This window comes from Ursus maritimus, unplaced genomic scaffold, assembly GCF_017311325.1.
Source record: "Ursus maritimus isolate PB19 unplaced genomic scaffold, ASM1731132v1 scaffold_19, whole genome shotgun sequence".
NCBI classification, from domain to species: Eukaryota; Metazoa; Chordata; class Mammalia; order Carnivora; family Ursidae; genus Ursus; species Ursus maritimus.
The window spans coordinates 53,429,636-53,451,812 of NW_024424341.1; the positions used below are offsets into that span (position 1 = coordinate 53,429,636).

At 43.1% G+C, this 22,177-nt stretch overlaps 1 protein-coding gene across 1 annotated transcript in view; it reads right to left on the minus strand.

Moving 5' to 3' along the window:
• Positions 1–5,396: 5,396 nt before the first annotated feature.
• ZNF235 (zinc finger protein 235) overlaps positions 5,397–22,177 on the minus strand; it is a 27,679-nt gene continuing 10,898 nt past the window's right edge. The window contains exon 4 of the mRNA XM_008684437.2: positions 5,397–8,251. Within this exon, the coding sequence (XP_008682659.1) occupies positions 6,309–8,251 (1,943 nt within the window). The 3' untranslated portion in view covers positions 5,397–6,308. The remainder of the gene's footprint in view (positions 8,252–22,177) is intronic.

Here is a 22,177-nt window from a genome sequence, read left to right on the forward strand (position 1 = left end):
CACAGAGAGACAGCCAGCGAGAGAGGGAACACAAGCAGGGGGAGTGGGAGAGGAAGAAGCAGGCTCCCAGCGGAGGAGCCCAATGTGGGGCTCGATCCCATGGATCCGGATCACGCCCTGAGCCAAAGGCAGACACTTAACGACTCAGCCACTGAGGCGCCCCTATCGCTTTTAAAAATCATCTGAGTCCCACATCTGGAACATTTTGCTGTTGATCCTCACGGATCTGTTTTCTCTTGAGAATAGGTCACGTTTTCCAGTTTTCGTTTTCTCAATATCTAGTCATCTTGAATTATATCCTGGGCATTGTGATTAATATATTGAGGAAACTCTGGATTTCATTATGTTCCTCCAGAGTGTTTTTAAAAATACTTTTATTAGGCACATAATTTAGCTGGGTTCAACCAAAATTTTCTCTTTCCTGGGGTTGCCAGCTCCGATTTTAATTCACTTCTGCTAGTATTGGCTTAGTTCCTTTCAGTATCCTCTGTCCTACAGAGTTGAGTCAGCCAGACATTTGGGAAACGCGTATACACGGAATTTGGAGCTTCCCTTTCCTGACCCTCTTCCAGGATATCCTACACACCTCCTTTTCCAACCACAGTTGTATAGGCCTTGAACCCTTTAGTTGAAAAAACTTATGGTTTTACGTGTATGTTTTAGTTGCCCTAAAATAGTGCAGACTGGACTTGCTTTCAGGGTAAAAGCCATAAAAAGTAGGAAACTCGCCTTATGTTATTTCCTTCTTCCAAGTGTTGGCCCATCTCCAGGATCTGCCTGCTTTTGTTCACTCTCCAGTGCCTTTGGATAGTTTTAGTATTTGGGCTAGAATTTAGACTTGTTATCTGCCGGAGTTTGGGTGCAATAGGAACTACTTGGTCAGCACGATTAAACTGGTTCCATCATATAATTCGTATGGTAACGTACGGTTACTGGTTTACACGTATCTACACTATCGAGCAGTGCACCTCTAAAGCCGTGTTTTCCAGCTACATCCTGACAACTCATGAAATGTTGCACAGATAACTTATTCTAGCAATTGATCAGTCTCAAAAGTCTGCAAGTGGTGTTGTTTTTTTAAATCCTGAGTGTTGGCATTATTACTGTAATCACCTTTTTCTGTGACTTGCAATATTCTTAAGTGAAAGATAAAAATTGGGGTTGGAGCTAGTGTGCAAACAGACACTTCAGTCACGGCCTATCCGGACCACATATTGTAGATGGCTTCACCTAGCAGAGATTCCTAACCCAATCTGCTCTTCTCTGCCTTTTCTATAGACTGCGAAACAGAAACACTCTTGAAGTATTTCTTCCTGTGTTAGAGGTTAACATGAGACACAGTTGTGGGCACTGGAATGTAAATGGAAGTCTGCTCTCCTTTCCAGATGTAGGGGGAATTAAGGTAAGAGAGCGAGTGAAAAGGGAGTAGGAGTAATGGATTTTAGGTCCTTGGGAGTTCCAAGAGTTATTAAAATAAGAAAGAAGGGATAAGCTGGTAAAACAAGAGTTGGTGATTAGAATGGAATGTTTGAATCTGAGATTACAGAGGGGTTTCCATTTATCTTAAATTGAACTAACACAGGATATCATTAGTTTCAGATGGAGAGTTCAGTCATTCATCAGTTACATATTACACTAGTGCAAGGAGCATGAGAGAAAACAGGAGACCGTTTGGAAGAGTTAGAGTCCTGGGGGGGGGCAACTTTCTTCATTGAACTTTCGTAATAGTTGCTGAGAATGCCTCAGTAAACTGTCCAAGCCTGAGAGCAACTGTATCATAAACTGCAGAGTAGGTCAACTTTCTCTGACCCTAAAAGTCTATACTCACTAGCTCTCTTTTCATTTATATATAAAAATGTATATAAATGTTATCCTGGCACATTTCAAATATAAAGAATACAAACAAACAACCATTTACACGCCATCCAACTTTTGTGAATCTACCCCATTTCCAGCATGCATTATAACCTCCTCATTCCTGTGACCTGTCTACCCAAAGGAATATAATACAGTCATTAAAGATTGATTTCATGAAGAAAGTCCTTGTATGTTTCTAAGGAGATAAATCAAAGACTTTAATAAACATGTCTAACCACATATCTAAAAGAAAATCAATACAGATAAAAACATACTAGGGTACTTTTGGAACTAGAGTTTCATCTGAATTTAATTCCCTTCCCAATTTTTATAAATCACAAGATGAGAGGAGAACATGAAAGAGAATATAAACTTTAGAAAAGAATCTAACTTTATTTCAGATGAATAATATAACTGGATTGAATGGAGATTTTTTTTAAAAAAGGAAATAGACAAAGTACTTTGTTTAAAAGTTATTTTGCCTATATATACTTGGTCTAAAGAGAAAAAGACCCGTAAACAAATCCCAAACACACTCAGGTTTGTTTTTTACCGTGTTCTCATGTAGCAACTCCAAACTGCTTGCTGTGTATTAAGAGGACTGAACAGATCAGTAGACAGACCGCTGATAGTGGGAGCCAACTGGACTGTGGACAAGAAGTTAACGTGGGATAAGGAAAACCTAGACATACTTATTTGAAGTTGGAGGTATCCATATTTCACACATATAGGTGAAAGACTGATATCCCACTAATGATGAGGACACACAGCACCCAGATCTTGGTTTCTAAATACCATTCCGTGCAAAGGAATCGGGTCTCTGTAGGGTCTGGCTGCCGTGGGCAGGATACACGATAAACCCGAGATACTATTATACCAGAAAACAAGCATTCATAATGATGATAGAGAAAAGAGACCTAGGGAAGTAGGGAAAACTCCTCTAAGCACAGAATGCCAAATGCTGAGTATAAGAGGAATGACGGACCAAGAAAGCCATCACTTTGCAATCATCGTAATAACTGATTCAGACAAAAATATCGGTGAACCCTAAAACTAGCAGGTGAAAGATGAGGTAGTTATTACATAAAAATCCCTCCACAAATTAGTTATTAATTTCAAGGGCAGAACCACAATTTTACCGTGGAGAAACCTTGAAGTCCAGTTTATTCAAGGGATGAAAACTCTCACTGATAAAACCTATGTTTCCTGTTGTAACGCACTGAGAACTGTGTGTCACTCATGGAATAGTCTTGCCACACTAACCTGAACCCCATCATGAGCAATCAAACCCAAATTCAGGAATGTTCTACGAAACACCCCAAACTTCTCAAAGATATCAATTTCATGAAAGACGAAGGCTGTGGAGCTGATCCAGCTTTAAAGACAAAAGAAACATGACAACTTAATGCAGGGTATGACCCGTTTTAAGATTAGATCCTGGAACAGGAAAAAAAAACCGATAGAAATATATTATGGAACAGCTGTGGGATTTGAAGAAACTGTAGATTAGAACATATTATAAACAAAGCATGGTAGTCTTAAAATACGTTTGCAAATTCCTTGACACTCCTCTTAGCAAGAGGTGGAGTCCATGCTCCTGTCCTCGATCCTGGATGGGTTTCTGTGACTGCCTCCTCACATCGTAACACTCTAACCTCCAAGGGCAGAGCAGACGAGGCCACAGTACTTCTGCTGGTTTTTCTTGGGTTGCTCTGAGCCTCCACGTAGCATCCAGTCACTAGGAAGTGGCCAGGCCAAAGGAGCCACATAGAGCTGGAAAGACATCCCCAAGGAACCAAAGCTGTTTGGGGCTCTCCGCTCAGGTGCTAGACAGTTGAATGTTCTGGCTGGACTGTGATCACAGGAGACCGATACCCTAAGGCTATCTAGGAATCCTTTGTTGTTCTTGCATCTTTTCTAAAAGTTCAGAATACATTGAAAATAAAGGCTTTAAAACACTCTCAGGGGCGCCTGGGTGGCAGAGCGGTTGAGCGTCTGCCTTCGGCTCAGGGCGTGATCCTGGCGGTCTGGGATCGAGCCCCACATGAGGCTCTTCCGCTAGGAGCCTGCTTCTTCCTCTCCCACTCCCCCTGCTTGTGTTCCCTCTCTCGCTGGCTGTCTCTATCTCTGTCGAATAAATAAATAAAATCTTTAAAAAAATAAAATTCTCAAAACATTACAAGTTTAAAAATTTACTATAATACCCCCTTTTAAAGTAATCAGATCACACTCATACAGGTGAGAATATCCTACATAGAGATAATACATCTATGGGTATGACTGTGATCTGGTTGACTTTAAAGGGGGCGCTACGGATTGACGTGTAGAGATCTCTTCCAAAGCCCTATGTCTCTGGCCACTTTTCTATGCATGTCCTGGGCATCTACCGATGTTCGTAACCACAAATCTACTTTTTCATTGCATGCTGCACAGTATCGCCCTGAATGGATAAACCACAATTGTCAACCCACCTGATAATGTGAAGAGTGCTATTACCAGCAAGGACACAACGGCCACCCTGTCATGCAGATCTGTAGGAGGCTTTATACCCTGCGCCAGGATTACTGCTCTTAGCTTTAACCTTGAGATTTAGAGTAGCTTTAGCATTAAGGAATATTCACTTATCTGTGTAATTTTATTCTCATAGTTTTACTGTTTTGGTAAACAATGGTCACTGTAGATAATTCTTCAAAAAGCTAAACCCATCCTTAGCCTCTCTGCCACAGTAAAGCAGGTAGCAGGGCAATATTACCTCCTTGTAGGGGCGCCTGGGTGGCTCAGTCGTTAAGCGTCTGCCTCCGGCTCAGGGCGTGATCCCGGCGTTCTGGGATCGATCCCCACATCAGGCTCCTCCGCTGGGAGCCTGCCTCTTCCTCTCCCACTCCCCCTGCTTGTGTTCCCTCTCTCTCTGGCTGTCTCTATCTCTGTCAAATAAATCTTTAAAAAAAAAAAAATTACCTCCTTGTATGTAAGCACATCCGTGGGTACACATATTATTACTTGGGCCACACATATCGGGAAGGCTCAAACCTAACTTTCTCATGAATGACGATTCTCTATCCTTACAGACCAGGTCCTCCTTTATTGTGGCTGTGAATTAGGAGAACAAATTTATTCCACTATTTTGCTAATACTTTCTTCCTTTTTAAAAAGAGTCAGTATAAACATTCTTGCGTACACTCTCACTTTTGCTAGAATCTCCTAAGCAAAGCGTCTAGTGCTAGGATTGCCAGGTCAGAGGGTATTTTGATATCTATGGACCAGCTAATGTCCACTCCTGACAAGAGGTGCTGAACGCAGAACGCCGTGTAAATGGTAATCCATCTAAATCGTTACATTTAATGAAATTTCAAAAGAAAACTCAGTTTCTTGCTCTACCCTCCGCTTGGCGGGGGGAGAAGTGGAGGTGGGGGGTAACAAAATTACTGTTCTTGAAATCTGCCAACGTCCCTGCCTACAGAGGTCTGGATGGGGGATTGTGCATAGAGACGGCAATCTGACCTAAGCGTGAAGGGAAATAATGAGAAGAAACCAATTACTAACAAACAATTCAAGTTTACTGAAAAACATCTTGTCATTAGTAACTACTTTTAACACTTTAAGGTAGGATGTCACTAACTCTTTAATGAATTAGGGTCCAAAATTTCCAAGCATATAAATTGTAGGATCATGTTATTAGTTAAAAACAGTATCTTTCAGTCTGTAAAATACAAACTAATGATGCTAAATATTTCACTGTACACAAGGGCTGACCTACCGAGAGACCCGCGGCCAGACGGAGGAGGGGGCCAGTCACAAATGTCACCCACGTTTGCATCACTGTGGATGGCAACATGACGTGATTTTCTGTACTTGAACGGTTCCTGAAAAGAATCTCGTTAAGGCTACTTGCAGGATTCCTTTTGAGTGTGTGGTTATGAAATCCGGGTGGGGGAGTACAATTCTCAAACACTCGTCCTAATTATAGATTTTCTCTGCTTTGTTCAGTAATTGCTGGGCATCTATTATGAGCCAAGCACACTTCTACATGGTAGAGATAAGACAGTGAAAAACCTCCCTCCCCACACGGAAGTTATGGTGCCGTTGCCATTAACTTTACTTCGTCCATCATGATCCTTCTGTTAAAGTTCTGCCCCACATCTTCATTGATAAGGCCTCTTTCCTGGGTAGACTCAGATGAATTTTGAAATTCTTTTGCGTTGCCTCCTGAAAACTGGGACATTCGGAACGCTCATATAAACACTGACTGTATTTATAGGTGTTCTCTTGTCTGTGCAATCTGATGTTTGTAAAGAATTTGAGTCCTCAAAACAGCACTTTATAGAGCTTACGTGCGTGGGAAGATTCCTCGAGGCTTCTGAGTTCTGAAGGAACTTTCTGTAATTCCCGGCATCAGTTTTCCCGTGGAGAGGAGGATATGAACTCTGAAGGCTACACCGCATCTCACGTGTCTACAGATTTCCTCCAGTGTGGACTCTCTGATGGTATACAAGATGTGATCTCTGGCTGAAGCCTTTACAGCAGACATCGCATATGTATGGCCTTTCCCCAGTGTGGACCCTCTGATGTGTGTGAAAATGTGAGGCCTGACTGAAGCCTTTACCACACTGCTGACACGTATAGGGTTTCTCTCCTGTGTGAACTCTCTGATGAGCACTGAGCCCAGCACTCCAACTAAATTCTTTCCCACACTCCTCACACTTAAATGGTTTCTCTCCGGTGTGAATTATCTGATGGACTTGAAGATTTGACCTCTGGCTGAAGGCCTTACCACACGTATCACATTTATACGGTTTCTCGCCGGTGTGGACTCTCTGATGGGCTTGAAGATGTGAGGCCTGACTGAATCGCTTCTGACAGGCTTCACACTTGAATGGCTTCTCCCCAGTGTGGACACTCTGATGAGCTTGAAGATTTGAGGCCTGACTGAAGCCCTTCCCACACTCTTCACATTTATAAGGTTTCTCTCCTGTGTGGACCCTCTGATGATTGTGAAGATTCAAGCTCCAGTTGAAGCGCTTCCCACACACCTCACATTTGTATGGTTTTTCTCCAGTGTGGACCCTCTGATGGGCTTGAAAATACGAACTTTGACTGAAGCCTTTACCACACACGTTGCATCGAAATGGTTTCTCTCCTGTGTGAACTCTCTGATGGCTCTGGAAACTTGAGGCTGAACTAAAACCCTTCCCACACTCTTCACACTTATACGGTTTCTCTCCAGTGTGGACGCGTTGATGGCTGTGAAGGTTAAAGCTCAAACTGAAGCACTTCCCACATTCATCGCACTTGTACGGCTTCTCTTCCGTGTGGACTCTCTGATGCGTATGAAGATTGGAGCTACAACTAAAGCGTTTACCACAGTCTCCACATTTGTATGGTTTCTCTCCAGTGTGGATTCTCTCGTGGGCCTGCAGATGTGATCTCTGAGTGAAGCCCTTCCCGCACACCTCACACTTGTAAGGTTTCTCTCCAGTGTGAACTCTGCAATGAATATTCAGGTCAGTGCTACGACTGAAGCCCTTCCCACAACTTTCACATCGGTAGGGTTTCTCGCCCGTGTGGATAGGCAAGTGGGCATAAAGATGTGAGGTCTGGTTGAAGCTCTTCCCACACTCAAGGCACGAATAGGGCTTCTCCCCTGTGTGGACTCGCTGGTGAGTTTGCAGGTTTGAGCTCTGGCTGAAACCCTTCCCACACTCATGACACCAGTAGCGTTTCTTTCCTGTGTAAATGCTTTGTTGAACGGGAGCGGCTGAGCTGTAACCGGTGTCCTTCTCGTGTGCGCCGTAAGGGGGGGCCTTCTTTGCCGAGTGTACCTGCTGATGAAGTTCAAGACTGGGGCCATCACTGAATGCTTTCTCACGCTCACTCCAGGGGTAGGTCTGCTGCGTAAGAGGGGATGTCTTAGCACAGTCGCTGTCGTGAGCTTTGTCTCTTCTGCGCACTGGGTCGTCACCACGGTGGTGTGACATACAACTGAAAATGTTAACATAGGGAGCAAATATACACAGTTGGTTTTTCTTCTGAGTCTGCTGACAACTTCTCTGATAATTCTGGGTTTCACCGAGATATATTTTACTCCAAGAATTCTGAGCTCTCCCGGCCAGAAATTCTTGATTTTCAATAATCTTGGAATGATCCTCTAGAAGATTCATGATACAGCTCTCCTCCACAGAAGCCTGAATGCATATTCCTGCTCCCACCTGACAGGGGGAATCACACTGGTCGGGGAACTGAGAACTCTTTCCTTGAATATCTACCACAGAGTCTTGGTTTTTGGTTAATCTGCTCACAACATGTCTCTTGATTTGCCAACATGAAAGCTCTCCCAATGAAAGGCACCTGATTCCTGCTTCGTGAAGAGTCTCCATCTCCTTTTGATGCCTGTCTCCTGAAAGGATAAAGAAGGATAAAGAATTAGTGACAGAGTGACATCACTAAGGTGGTGAACTGAGAAGCTCCAAGCCCTTGCTCGCCAAAAGAAACATTAAAAAAAAAAAACAAACCTAGAGGCTAGCTGAAAAACAAAGATGTACAGCAAACAAGGGCCTGTCCAGTAGGGAAAAAACAAAACAAAACAAAACCATTTAAAATGGTAGGAAATTTGGGATCAGCCCAGAGTGAGGGTTTAAGGTCTTTTCTGAGTATGTCTTACCTTGGGGCTGTGGGGGCTTTTCCCCATTCTCCATATGCAGCTACTTTTAAATCTAGCGGCACTTAGTTATGGTAAGATGGGGTCTGAAGGATGCAGGAGCCCACCTCTCACTTCCCTACTTCAAACTGAGCAAAGGAGAGCGGACTTTATTTGCGCTGGTCTAACCTGTTTGGGGGCTGCCGGAGGGACAGGTCCCTGTTCTGCCTGACTTGGAGACAGGACCTTGTGGAAGATGCAGGGGGACTGCAGACCTGCAGAAGGCTGGGGAGAGAGATTACGTGTGAAGGAATGCAAGAGAACACCTATGTCCCATAAAGCTAGGGTGACAGTCTTTGGGAGATTCAGACACTTAAAAGGATCTTTGTGTATAAAGGAATAAAAAACAAAAACAAAAACACACACCTAGGCCCAGGCAAGACATAGGCTCAGAATATTCCTGAGAAGACCTTAAGCCCTCACCACAGGGAGACGCCAGGGTTCAGAACACACCCCGCACATAAGTGAAGGTCTTCTGGAAAAGAGCTGGTCTCAAAAGATGCTTTCTCAAATGCCCAATTTCCAACAAAATAAAAGCATACCAAAACAAACAAAAAACCAGGAAAAATATGGCCTATTTGAAGGAATAAAAGTGGCAGCAACGAAGCTGTCGGTGACGGCTATCGGCAGTGTGAGACGAGGCCTTTAGAAGAGCTACAGGAGAGAGCGATGTAAGCAGGAGGGCAGAATGGGATGGTCCAGCCCTCGGTCCCACACAGGAGCAACAGATAACCCAACACCATACGGACAACACTCGCTCTGTGAGAACTCTGAAAACCAGTTAAGCTGCAGCAAGTAAAAGACGTACTCAAACCTGTGCAAAATGTCCCAGTGTTTTTGCCTGCCACCCCCCCCCCCCAACTCCTGGTGAGTGTGTGGCAAGGCTGGGAGGAGGCTGCCTAGTTCCTGGAAAATAAGTATCTCCAAAAAACCAAACCTACCAGAAAAGACCCCAAATAGCCAAAGGAATGCTGAAAAAGAAAACCGAAGCTGGAGGCTTCACAACGGCGGACTTCAAGCTGGGTTAGTAAGCTTCATCAAGCCAGTGCGGTACTGGCACAAAAACACACAGATCAGTGGAACAGAATAGAGAGCCCGGAAATGGACCCTCAACTCTACGGTCAACTAATCCTCGACGAAGCAGGAAAGAATATCCAGTGGAGAAAAGACAGTCTCTTCAACAAGTGGTGCTGGGAAAATCCAACAGCAACATGCAGAAGAATGAAACGGGACCGCTTTCCGACACAAAAAGAAATTCAAAATGGATGAAAGACCTAAATGTGAGTCAGGAAACCGTCAAACCCCTAGAGAACACAGGCGGCAACCTCTGTGCCCACAGCCATAGAAACTTCCTACTAGACACATCTCCAGATGCAAGAGAAAAAAACAAAAATGACTACCCTGGGACCCAGCAACTGCACTACTGGGGATTTACCCCAAAGATACGGACGTAGTGAAAAAAAAAAGTGGCACCTGCACCCCAATGTTCATAGAAGCATTGTCCCCAAAAGCTAAACTGTGAGAGGAGCCGAGATGCCCTTCAACAGACGACTGGATAAAGACGCCGTGGTCCGTACATACAATGGAATATGACCCAGCCATCAGAACGCTTACCCACCACCTGCAGCACCACGGACGGGACTGGAGGGGATTACGCTGAGTGAAGTCAGTCAAGCAGAGAAAGACCATTACATGGTTTCACTTCTATGTGGAACACAAGGAGTAACAAGGAGGACTACAGGGAAGGGGGAGAAATCAGAGGAGTTGAACCATGAGAGACCATGGACCCCAGGAAACGAACTGAGGATCTCGGAGCGGGGGAGGGGGAGGGGGGTAACAGGGTGATGGGTATATTAAGGAGGACACGTGTTGTGACGTGCACTGGGTGTCATACGCAGCTAATGAATCACTGAACGCTACCTCAAACACTAATGATGTACCATACAGTGGGTAACTGAGATGAAAGAAAACGGGTGAAAAGTGAAAACGCAGTTCGTGTTTACTCTGCAGTGAGCCCTTATAGACGCGGCGCGTACCCTGAGCAGCAAACGGCCGGGCGCTCGGAAGCTCCACTCAGCGTCTCGGCACTGAAGCCAGTAAAGCTCTGCACTGTGTCTGGGAGCACCTGTGCTTTCTCTCAGCTTCTCTGCATCCACTAGCAAGATGCGTCTCGGGTACCAAAAAGCCTGAGGGAGGTCATTTTTGGGGTCTGGGAACAGTGAAACATTTTCCACAGAAACTACTGGTAATTGTTTTGTAACCAAAATAACAAAGATTTATTTTCACGCACATTTTGGATATTGCAGTGGCCGTACAGATTAATCTGGGAAGGACTGGCTGCTTTAAGCTAGTGACTCTTCCCATTCAGGCCCACAGCACGTCTCTTTACTGAGTCTGGCCATTCTTCATGGCCTGCGGGAAAGTTTTATAATTGCCTTCACACAAATCTTGCATATTTCTAGTTAATCGCAAAGAGTTTTATCTTTTTTTGTCATTGTTGCTGTTACGAATGAGGTCCTTTGATATATTACGTTTTCTTTTTTTCCATAGGAACCCTCTACTTTCAGAGGGCAGGGGAAACCCGTACATGAAAAGATGTTCACCATCACTCACCAGGTAAATGCAAGTGAAAACCACCATGAGATGCCACGTCATGCCTGTGAGAACGGGCAGCGTCCGACGGACAAGAGATAATAAATGCTGGAGAGGATGTGGAGGAAAGGGAAGCTCGTGCACTGTTGCTGGGATTGTAAACTGGTGCAGCCAGTATAGAAAACAGTGCGGAGGTTCCTCAAAGCATTTTTTTTTAAAGATATTTGTCAGAGAGACCAAGAGCGCGCAAGCACACGCGTAAGCAGGGGGAGTGGCAGCAGAGGGACAGGGAGAAGCAGGCTCCCGCTGAGCAGGGAGCCCGACACGGGCGGGACTTAATCCCGGGACCCTGGGATCATGACGTGAGCCGAAGGCAGACGCTTAATGGACTGAGCCAGCCAGGTGTCCCCCCTCAAAGCATTTAAAGCAGAACTGCCACGTGAGCCAGCATTCCACAGCTGAAGGAAACCAAATCAGTATGTGGGAGAGAGCTGTGCAGCGTGCTTCCTGCAGCACTTACAGCAGCTAACACACGGGAACAAGCGTCCGCCGATGGAGGAGTGCGTGAGGAAACTGTGCGTAAGTCGGGGGGATATTATGCCACTGTAAGAAAGAAGGAAATCTTGCTGTTATGACAACAGAGATGGACCTCAAGGGCATTGTGCTAAGTGAAATAAGTCCTCGAAAGACAAATACTGTATGATCTGTTATAGGCAGGAAAAAAACACTCAAAAGAGATAAAATCTGTGGTTACCAAGTATGGGGGAAATGAATGAACGGGATCACACTTCCAGTTCTAGGAGAAGTACTGAGGACGGAATGGAATGACGCAGTTATTAGCACTGCTACAGGGCATACTGGAAAACCGCTAAGAATGTAAATCCTAAAAGTTCTCAGCACAAGGAAAAAAAAAAACCATTATTTATTTTTTTTTTAAGATTTTATTTATTCAACAGAGATAGAGAGAGCCAGTGAGAGAGGGAACACAAGCAGGGGGAGTGGGAGAGGAAGAAGCAGGCTCCTAGCGGAAGAGCCCGATGTGGGGCTCGATCCCAGAACGCCGGGCTCACGCCCTGAGCCGAAGGCAGACGCTTAACCGCTGTGCCACCCAGGTGCCCAAAAAAAACCATTTTTTAAAAACCTATATGAGGTAAATGGATTTTAACTAAATTTACTATGGTAAAGCATTTTGTAATATATGCAAATCATGATACACACCTTAAAATTTTACACTATATGTCAATTATATCTTTAAAAAAAAAGAGACATCAATACAGATACTATGAATATGCCCACATCTAATAACCTAGATGAAATGGACCAATTCCTTGAAAGACACATTTTGGCCGGTGATGGGGAGCAAGGAGGGCACGTATTGCATGGTGCGCTGGGTGTTACACGCAACTAATGAATCATCGAGCCTTACATCGGAAACCGGGGATGTACTGTATGGTGACTAACATAATAAAACATTTTTATTAAAAAACCCACATTTTGGCAAAACTCAGACAATCTAAACAGGCCTAAATCTATTAAAGAAGTTGAACCAATAGTCTTCCAAAACAGAAAGATTGGTAGAATTCACATGTGAACCCAAGAGTTAAGAAGAGGATTATACTAATTCTCTACAACAGCTTTCAGAGGACACAAGCAGAGGGAATGTTTCCTAACACCAAAACCAAAGGTATTACAAGAAAACTACAGACCAATATATTTCACCAACACAGATGCAAAGATCGTCAAAAACTAGTAGCGAATCAAATGCAACGATGCGTAAAAACAATCACACGCCATGACCAGGTGCACCGGGCACGTAAGACTGGTCGAAAGTGGGAAAATTAATACACCGTCACATGATGCTATCGAGAGAGACAGAGAAAAAGCGTTTGATAAAATCCAGTACTCGTTTATAATAAAAACACTCAGCAAACTAGGAACAAAGAAGAAATTCCTCAACTGGATAAAAGAACATCTGTAAAGTGATAGCCAATATCTTAATGGTGAGAAACACATAACCTTCCTGCTAAAATCAGGAAAAAAGGATGGGAGGGAAATCTGAAGGGGGGAGAAATCAGGAGGAGATGAACCACGAGAGACTATGGACCCCAGGAAATGAACTGAGGATCGGGGAAGGGGGTTGTTGAAAAGAAATACTTCTTTTCAACTACTGTAAGTCGCAGCTAATGCAACAAAAGGAAGTAAAAAGGGTACCGATTGTGAAGGAAGAAATAAAACTCGTTGGTAGATGACATGACTGTCTACATGGAAACCCCCAAAGAATCCACCAAAAAAATTCCTGGAACTAATAATTACAGCAAAGCTGTAGGACACAAAATACAGAAAAGTACGTTGCTCTCAGATACACAAGCAATGGACAAGTGGAACTTGTAATTAAAATGCCATCATTTACAATAGCACCCCCCAAAATGAAATACGTAGGTATGAATCTAACAAGATCTATGAGGAAAAATTATAAAACTCCGATGAACAAAATCTAAGTCAACAGAACAATATTCTATGTTCAGGGATAAAAAGACTCAATACTGTCAAGATGTCAGTCCTTTGGAAGCCCAATCAAAATCCCAGCAAGATCGTTGGTGGATACTGACAAATGGATTTAAAAGTTTATACAGAAACACAAAAGACCCAGAAGAGCCAGCACAATGTTGAACAACAAAGTCGGAGGACTGACATTAACCCACTTCAAAGCTCACTACAGAAAGCTGCAGTATTCAAGATGGTGGCATACCGGCAAAAGAACAGATGAACAGACCAGTGGAACAGAATAAAGAGCCAAGAAACAGGCCCAAGCAAATATCATCAACTGACCTTTGACAAAGGAGCAGAGAATACAATGAAGCCTAGATGGTCTTTTTGACAAATGGTGCAGGAACTGGACATTCACAAGCAAAAATCTAGGTATATATATATATATATATATATATATACACCTAGAGCTTAAACTTTTCACAAACATTAAATCATAGACCTTAATGTAAACACAAAACCATCAAACTCCTAAGTTTCTGCTCTATGAAAGCCACTGTCAAGAGAGTAAGATGAACCACAGACAGGGAGGAAATATTTGTAAAAAATATACGTGGTAAAGGAACGTTACTCAACATAAACACCAACAATAAGAAAACCCATTTGAAATATGGGCAAAAGACCTGAACAGGGCGCCTGGGTGGCTCAGTCGTTAAGCGTCTGCCTTCGGCTCAGGTCATGATCCCGGGGTCCTGGGATCGAGCCCCACATGAGGCTCCCTGCTCAGCGGGAAGCCTGCTTCTCCCTCTCCCATTCCCCCTGCTTGTGTTCCCTCTCTCGCTGTCTGTCAAATAAAATCTTAAAAAAAAATAAAGACCTGAACAGACACATCACCAAAGAAAATAGTAAACAGGGCCATGAAAAGGTGTTTGACTCTGTCAAATAAATAAAATCTTGAAAAAAAAAAAAGTGTTTGACATCATATGTCCTTAGTGAACTGCAAATTAAAATGAGATCAAATGTTGGAGAGGATGTGGAAAAAGGGGATCCCTCTTACACTGCTGGCGGGAATGCAAGTTGGTACAGCCATTTTGAAAAACAGTGTGGCGGTCTCTTAAAAAGTTAAAAATTGAGCTACCCTATGATCCAGCAATTGCACTACTGGGTATTTACCCCAAAGATACAGACGTAGTGAAGAGAAGGGCCATATGCACCCCAATGTTCACAGCAGCATTGTCCACAACAGCTAAATTGTAGGAGGAGCCGAGATGCCCTTCAACAGACGAATGGATTAAGATATGGTCCATATATACAATGGAATATTATTCAGCCATCAAAAAGAACGATTACCCAACATTTGCAGCAACATGGACGGGACTGGAGAAGATTACGCTAAGTGAAATAAGTCAAGCAGAGAAAGACAATTATCATATGATTTCACTCATTTATGGAACATAAGGAATAGCAGGGAGATCGGTAGGAGAAGGAAGGGAAGAATGAAGGGAGGGTAAACAGAAGAGGAAATGAAACACGAGAGACTGTGGACTCTGGGAAACAAGCTAAGGGCTTCAGAGGGGAGGGGGGCGGGGGATGGACTAGGCTGGTGACGGGTATTAAGGAGGGCAGGTATTGCGTGGAGCACTGGGTGTGATACGCAAACAACGAATCATGGAACACTACATAAAAAACTAAGGATGTACTGTATGGTGACTAACATAATAAAAAATTAAAATAAAAGGAGATACCACTACACCTGTTAGAATGGGCAAAATCCCAAAAGCAATGACAACACCATTGCTGGTGAGGATGTGGAGCAACTGGAATTCTCAATTCACTGCTGCTGAAAATGCACAAAGACACAGCCACTTTGGAAGACAGTTCGGCAATTTCTCATAAAACTACAAAAGTAAACTGTGGACCTTGGTCTTTACCCACATGAGCTGAAAACACGTCCACACAAAAATCATCACCCAGAAGTTTACAGCAGCTTTACTCGTTAACTGTCAAAGCTTGGAAGCAATCAATGGAACGGGTGAATCAACTGTGGTCCATCTGGACAACGCACTATTGGTCAGCCAGTGCTAAAGAAGAAAAGCCCTACTGAGCCTTGAAGGAACTGTAAATTACTAAGTGAGGGAAGTGAATGTGAAACAGCTAAAAACTCTAAGATTCTACCTGTACGACATCCCGGGAAAGGCAAATCCGTGGAGACCAAAGGATTGCAGGTTGGCAGTGGGGAGAGGGGAACGGGACTGAACAGGGGGAGCAGAGAGAACTGTAGGGCAACCTGTTCTGTATGGTACTGGAAGGGGAAATACAGAGCATTATGAACATATATACAATGGAATATTACTCAGCCATCAAAAAGAACGTTTGCTGCAACATGGACGGCACTGGAGGAGATAATGCTAAGCGAAATAAGCAGAGAAAGACAATTATATGATTTCTCTCATCTATGGAACATAAGAACTAGGAAGATTGGTAGGGGAAGAAAGGGATAAAGAAAGGGGGTGGTAATCAGAAGGGGGAATGAAGCACGAGAGACTATGGACTATGAGAAACAAACTGAAGGCCTCAGGCGGGGTGGGGGAATGGGATAGGCTGGTGATGGGTAGTAAGGAGGGCACGTATTGCATGGTGCACTGGGTGTTATATGCAAACAATGAAGCATCGAACTTTACATCAAAAACTGGGGATGTACTGTATGGTGACTAACATAATAAAATATTATAAAAAAAAATCTGAACAAACACATAAAATGTACAACACCAAGAGTAAACTCTAAACTACAGACACGGGGTGACAACGATGTATCAGTGTAGGTCCATCAGTTACAACACACGTGCCACTCTAGTATCAAATGCTGACAGAACGCTGTGTGTGTGCGCGTGCGCACACGCATGTGTCTACGATCTATGGGAGCTCTTTGTACCTTCTCACTTTTGCTGTGAACCTAGAAGTGGTGTGAAAAACAAATACACACACATCCGTAATAAAAATGAATGAAAAGTACCATCTATACCAACCACACGATCCAAACATTCCATTCCTTATTCTTGCCCAAGAAAAATGAAGGCCTACGGCCATACGCGCATGGATGTAAGAACACTCAGGATCTTCCTTTGTAATAGCCCGAAGCTGGAGACAAACCTCCCTCAACAGGTGAATGAAGAAACTGCAGCCTATCCACACCGGAATACTACTTAGGAATAAAAAGGAGTGAACTGCGGATACACGCAATGACATGGGTGAATCTCGACTTCTACTGAGTAGAATAAGACAACTGAAAAAAAATACTGTATGATTCCATTTATAAAAAAAAATTGTAAAAATTCAATGTAGGGTGACAGGAAGTAGATCAGTAGTTGCCTGGGGACGGGTGTGGGGCAAGAAGGGGGGAGAGGGAGAGATTACAAATGGGAATGAGAACTTTGTACAACTTTTAAAGACTTTTTTTTTTTGGCTCTAGAGTGCTTCCCAAATTAATAAATACCCCTTCCAGATCAGGCAAGAAAAAGCCAACACTGTTCAGGGCTGGGGGAGAAGGAACTTAGGACAGAAATTCTGGAAGCCAGAGAGCCACAAGAGTAAGATTAATCTAAGTTCCTCCCAAATCCCTGGCTGACCATTAATGGCACAGGGTAAAATGTGTTGAGTTCGATTCTCTTCTGACTCAATGCATTACTTAACCCACACACAGATTGAGGTGCCAGAGGGCAGAACTCAAGGCTGGAAATAACACTGGAAATTTAGGGAGAAACGTGAAAGGTAAGGGAACCACAGAGGGTCAGTCCCTAACTAGGCCTACAAACGCTCCCACATCTTTGGCCGATCTCTCAACTACGCAGATGTAGCGAAGACCCAAGCGCGTGGACGGAAAGAGCGGCAGCCACAAGTCCAGAGACATTAGAGCAAAATACTAACCAATATTCAATCTGCCCAAAATGTTACAGGAAAGAACAAACAGAGGAGCAGAGAGAGAAGACAAAAACAAGAGCATGATGGTAAATGTAAATACGCCCATATTCACGACCACACGGTGCGTAAATGAACTACCCTAAGACCAGAAGGCAGATGTCGGCAGGTCACGTAAAAAGATCCAACCAGATGCTGTCGACAAGAGACCTCTTCGAAATACAAATAATTAAAAGAATAGAAAATGCATACAAATACATTCTGCAAAGCCTAAGAAAGCTTAAGTGGCTAAACTAATACCAGACAAAAAGAGACTTCAAAATAGAACACTATTAGAGACAAAGAGAGCCTTCACAAAAGGGTCCGCAGGGCAAAATGTAACACTTACAAATGCCTACATATCTAACAAAGGCTACAACATACGTAGAGCAAAACCAAACTGAGCAATGGACAAAACCACAGAGGTGCTGAAAAACCAATGAGACCATACAAAGAAAAAAAAAAAAATCAGTGAAACAATGCAAGATCTGAACCCCTAAACTTAACCACTTTAACCAAAATGAAACCATCTTACACCACTTAGAAAGGCAAAAATTAACAAGACAGGAAACAACACATGTTGGCGAGGATGTGGGGAAAGCAAGCTGGTGCAGCCCCTCTGGAAAACAGTGTGGAGGTCCCTCAAAAAGTTAAAAATAGAGCTACCCTATGACCCAGCAATTGCACTACTGGGTATTTACCCCGAAGATATGGACGTAGTGAAAAGAAGGGGCACATGCACCCTAATGTTTATAGCAGCAATGTCCACAATAGCCAAACTGTGAAAGGAGCCGAGATGCCCTTCAACAGACAAATGGTTAAAGAAGCTGTGGTCCATATATACCATGGAATATTACTCAGCCATCAGAAAGGATGATTACACAACATTTGCAGCAACATGGACGGGACTGGAGGAGATTATGCTAAGCGAAATAAGTCAAGCAGAGAAAGACAATTATCATATGGTTTCACTCATATGTGGAACATAAGAAATAGTGCAGAGGACCACAGGGGAAGGGAGGGAAAACTAAAGGGGAAGAAATCAAAGAGGGAGACAAACCATGAGAGACCATGGACTCCAGGAAACAAACCGAGGGTTACAGAAGGGAGGGTCGTGGGGGGATAAGTAGCCGGGTGATGGGTATTAAGGAGGACATGTGTTGTGATGAGCACGGGGTGTTGTATGCAACTAATGAATCACTGAACACTACATCAAACACTGATGATGTACATGTGCTAACTGACCAGAATAAACAAAATGAAATTTATGGAGTACTGCACCCAACTACAGAACACACTTCTCCCCCCAGATACACATGCGATATCCATCAAGATAACCATATGCAGGGCTATGAAACAAGTTTTAGAAGACTGGAATAGGGGCGCCTGGGTGGCGCAGTCATTAAGCGTCTGCCTTCGGCTCAGGGCGTGATCCCGGCGTTCTGGGATCGAGCTCCACGTCAGGCTCCTCCGCTATGAGCCTGCTTCTTCCTCTCCCACTCCCCCTGCTTGTGTTCCCTCTCTCGCTGGCTGTCTCTATCTCTGTTGAATAAATAAATAAAATCTTTAAAATAAAAAAAAAAAAGACTGGAATAAATACAGAATATGTTCTCTGACCTCCAGCTTTATTGTTACTGGTTTTGAATTTAATTCAATTCAAAACCAGTAACAATAAAGCTGGAGGTATGACAATCCCCGAATTCAAGATACGCTACAGAGCTAGAGTGATCAAAACGGTATGGTAGTGACACAAAAACAGACACAGAGATCACTGCAACAGAAGAGAGAGCCCAGAAATAAAGCCATGCTTATATGGCTAATTAGTCTTTGACAGACGAGGCACGATTATACAACAGGGAAAAGAGAGTCTCTTGAATAACTGGTGCTGGGAAAACTGGACCACTTTCCTATCCTATACACAAAAGTACACTCAAAATGGATTAAAGACCTAAATGTGAGACCTGAAACCATAAAAATCCTAGAAGAGGGCACAGGCAGTAATCTCTTTGACATCGGCCTTAGCAACATTTTTCTAGATGTATCTCCTTAGGCAAAGGAAACGAGCACAAATAAACTACTGGGGCTACATCAGAATAAAAAGCTTTCACACAGGGGCACCTGGGTGGCACAGCGGTTAAGCGTCTGCCTTCGGCTCAGGGCGTGATCCCGGCGTTATGGGATCGAGCCCCACATCAGGCTCCTCCGCTGGGAGCCTGCTTCTTCCTCTCCCACTCCCCCTGCTTGTGTTCCCTCTCTCGCTGGCTGTCTCTATCTCTGTCAAATAAATAAATAAAATCTTTAAAAAAAAAAAAAAAAAAAAGCTTTCACACAGCAAAGGAAACCATCAATGAAATAAAAAGGCAACCTAATAAACAGAAGATATTTGCCAATGATACTTCTGATAAGGGGTTAATATCCAAAATATATGAAGAACTTATATAACTCGGGACCAAAAAAACCAAATAAACCACTTAAAAAGTGGGCAGAAACCTTAACAGACATTTTTCCAAAGAAGACATCGAGATGGGCAAGAGACCCATGAGAAGATGCTCAACATCACTCATCGTCAGGAAAATGCAAATCGAAACCACCATGAGCTGTCACCTCACTCCTGTCAGAGTGGCTAGAATCAAAAAGACAAGAAACAGTAAGCTTTGGCGAGGATGTGGAGAAAAAGGAACCCTTACGTACTGTGGGTGGGAACGTCAAGTTTTGCAGCCGCCGTGGAAAACAGTATGAAGGTTCCTCAAAAAATTAGAAATACAATTACCACATTAGCTAGTAATTCCACTACTGGATATTTACCAAAAGAGAATGAAACACTCATTCAAAAGGATATATGCACCCTCAGATTTACTGCAGCACTATTTACAAGAGCCAAGACATGGAAGCAACCCAAGTGCCTGTCAACAGACGAACCGACCAAGGTGTGTGCGTGTGTCTGTACGTACACACAGACATATGCACGATGGAGTATTACTCACTCATAAAAAAGAATGAGATATTCCCGTTTGCAACAACTTGGATAGACCTAGAAGATATTATGCTGAGTGAAATACGTCAGGGAAAGACAAATACCTTTTGGATACACTTATATGTGGAATCTAAAAATCAAAACATGTGAACAATGCAGAAACAGGCCCATAAATAAGAGAGAACTGGTGTGTGCCGCAGGGGGGCGGGGGATGGGCAAAGGAGGTGAAGGGAGGGGAGGAAGGACAGGATTCCAACTGTGGGATGAATGAGTTATAGCGATTGAAAGGTACAGCATAGGGAATACAGTCAACAGTCCTGTAACAGTGCTGTATGGTGACACATAGGAACACAGTGTATACAGTTGTCTATTCATTATGTTGTACACCTGAAATTAATGTAACACTGTGTCAACTATACTTCAATACAAAATTAGATTTAAAAAAAAAACCAGTAAGATATCCAGGAAAGTCCTCATAATATCAAAGTTAAATACACTCTAAATGGTCCACGTGTCCAACAGGAAACTGCATGTGAAATTAGAAAATACTTTGAGATGATAATGAAAGAATATTACATCACAATTTCTCATGTGCAGTTAAATAGCCCTCAGATAATTTTATAGCTTTAAATGTTTATATTAGAAAACAAAACAAAACGAAGATCTAAAATAAAAAAAACCAAGGTTCCATCTCAAGGATCATTAGAAACTATTATCAACAACTATATGTCAACAAATTAAACAACCTGGAAGAAATGGATGCCTTCCTGGAAACCTATAAACTACCAAGACTGAAACAGGAAGAAACTGATTAAACAGACCGATTAATTATGAAGAGATTGAATTACTGATCAAAAACCTCCCCAAAAACCAGAGTCCAGGGCCTGACGGATTCCCTGGGGAATTCTACCAAACATTCAAAGAAGAAATAATACCTATTCTCTTGAAGCTATTTCAAAAAATAGAAACAGAAGGAAAACTACCAAACTCATTCTATGAGGCCAGTATTACCTTGATCCCCAAACCAGGCAAAGACCCCATCAAAAAGGAGAATTACAGACCGATTTCCCTGATGAATATGGACACCAAAATTCTCAACAAGATCCTAGCTAATAGGATCCAACAGTACATTAAAAGGATTATCCATCATGACGAAATGGGATTCATTCCTGGGATGCAAGGGTGGTTCAACATTCGCAAATCGATCAGTGTGAGAGATCACATTATTAAGAGAAGAGACAAGAACCATATGATCCTCTCAACTGATGCAGAAAAAGCATTTGACAAAACACAGCATCCTTTCCTGATTAAAACCCTTCAGAGTGTAGGGATAGAGGATACAGTCCTCAAGTTCATAAAAACCATCTATGAAAAGCCTACAGCGAATATCATTCTCAATGGGGAAAAGCTAAAAGCCTTTCCCTTAAGATCAGGAACTCGACAAGGATGCCCACTCTCGCCACTATTATTCAACATAGTACTAGAAGTCCTTGCAACAGCAATCAGACAACAAAAAGGGATCAAAGGTATCCAAATCGGCAGAGAAGAAGTCAAACTGTCTCTCTTCGCAGATGACATGATACTCTATATGGAAAACCCAAAAGAATCCACCCCCAAAT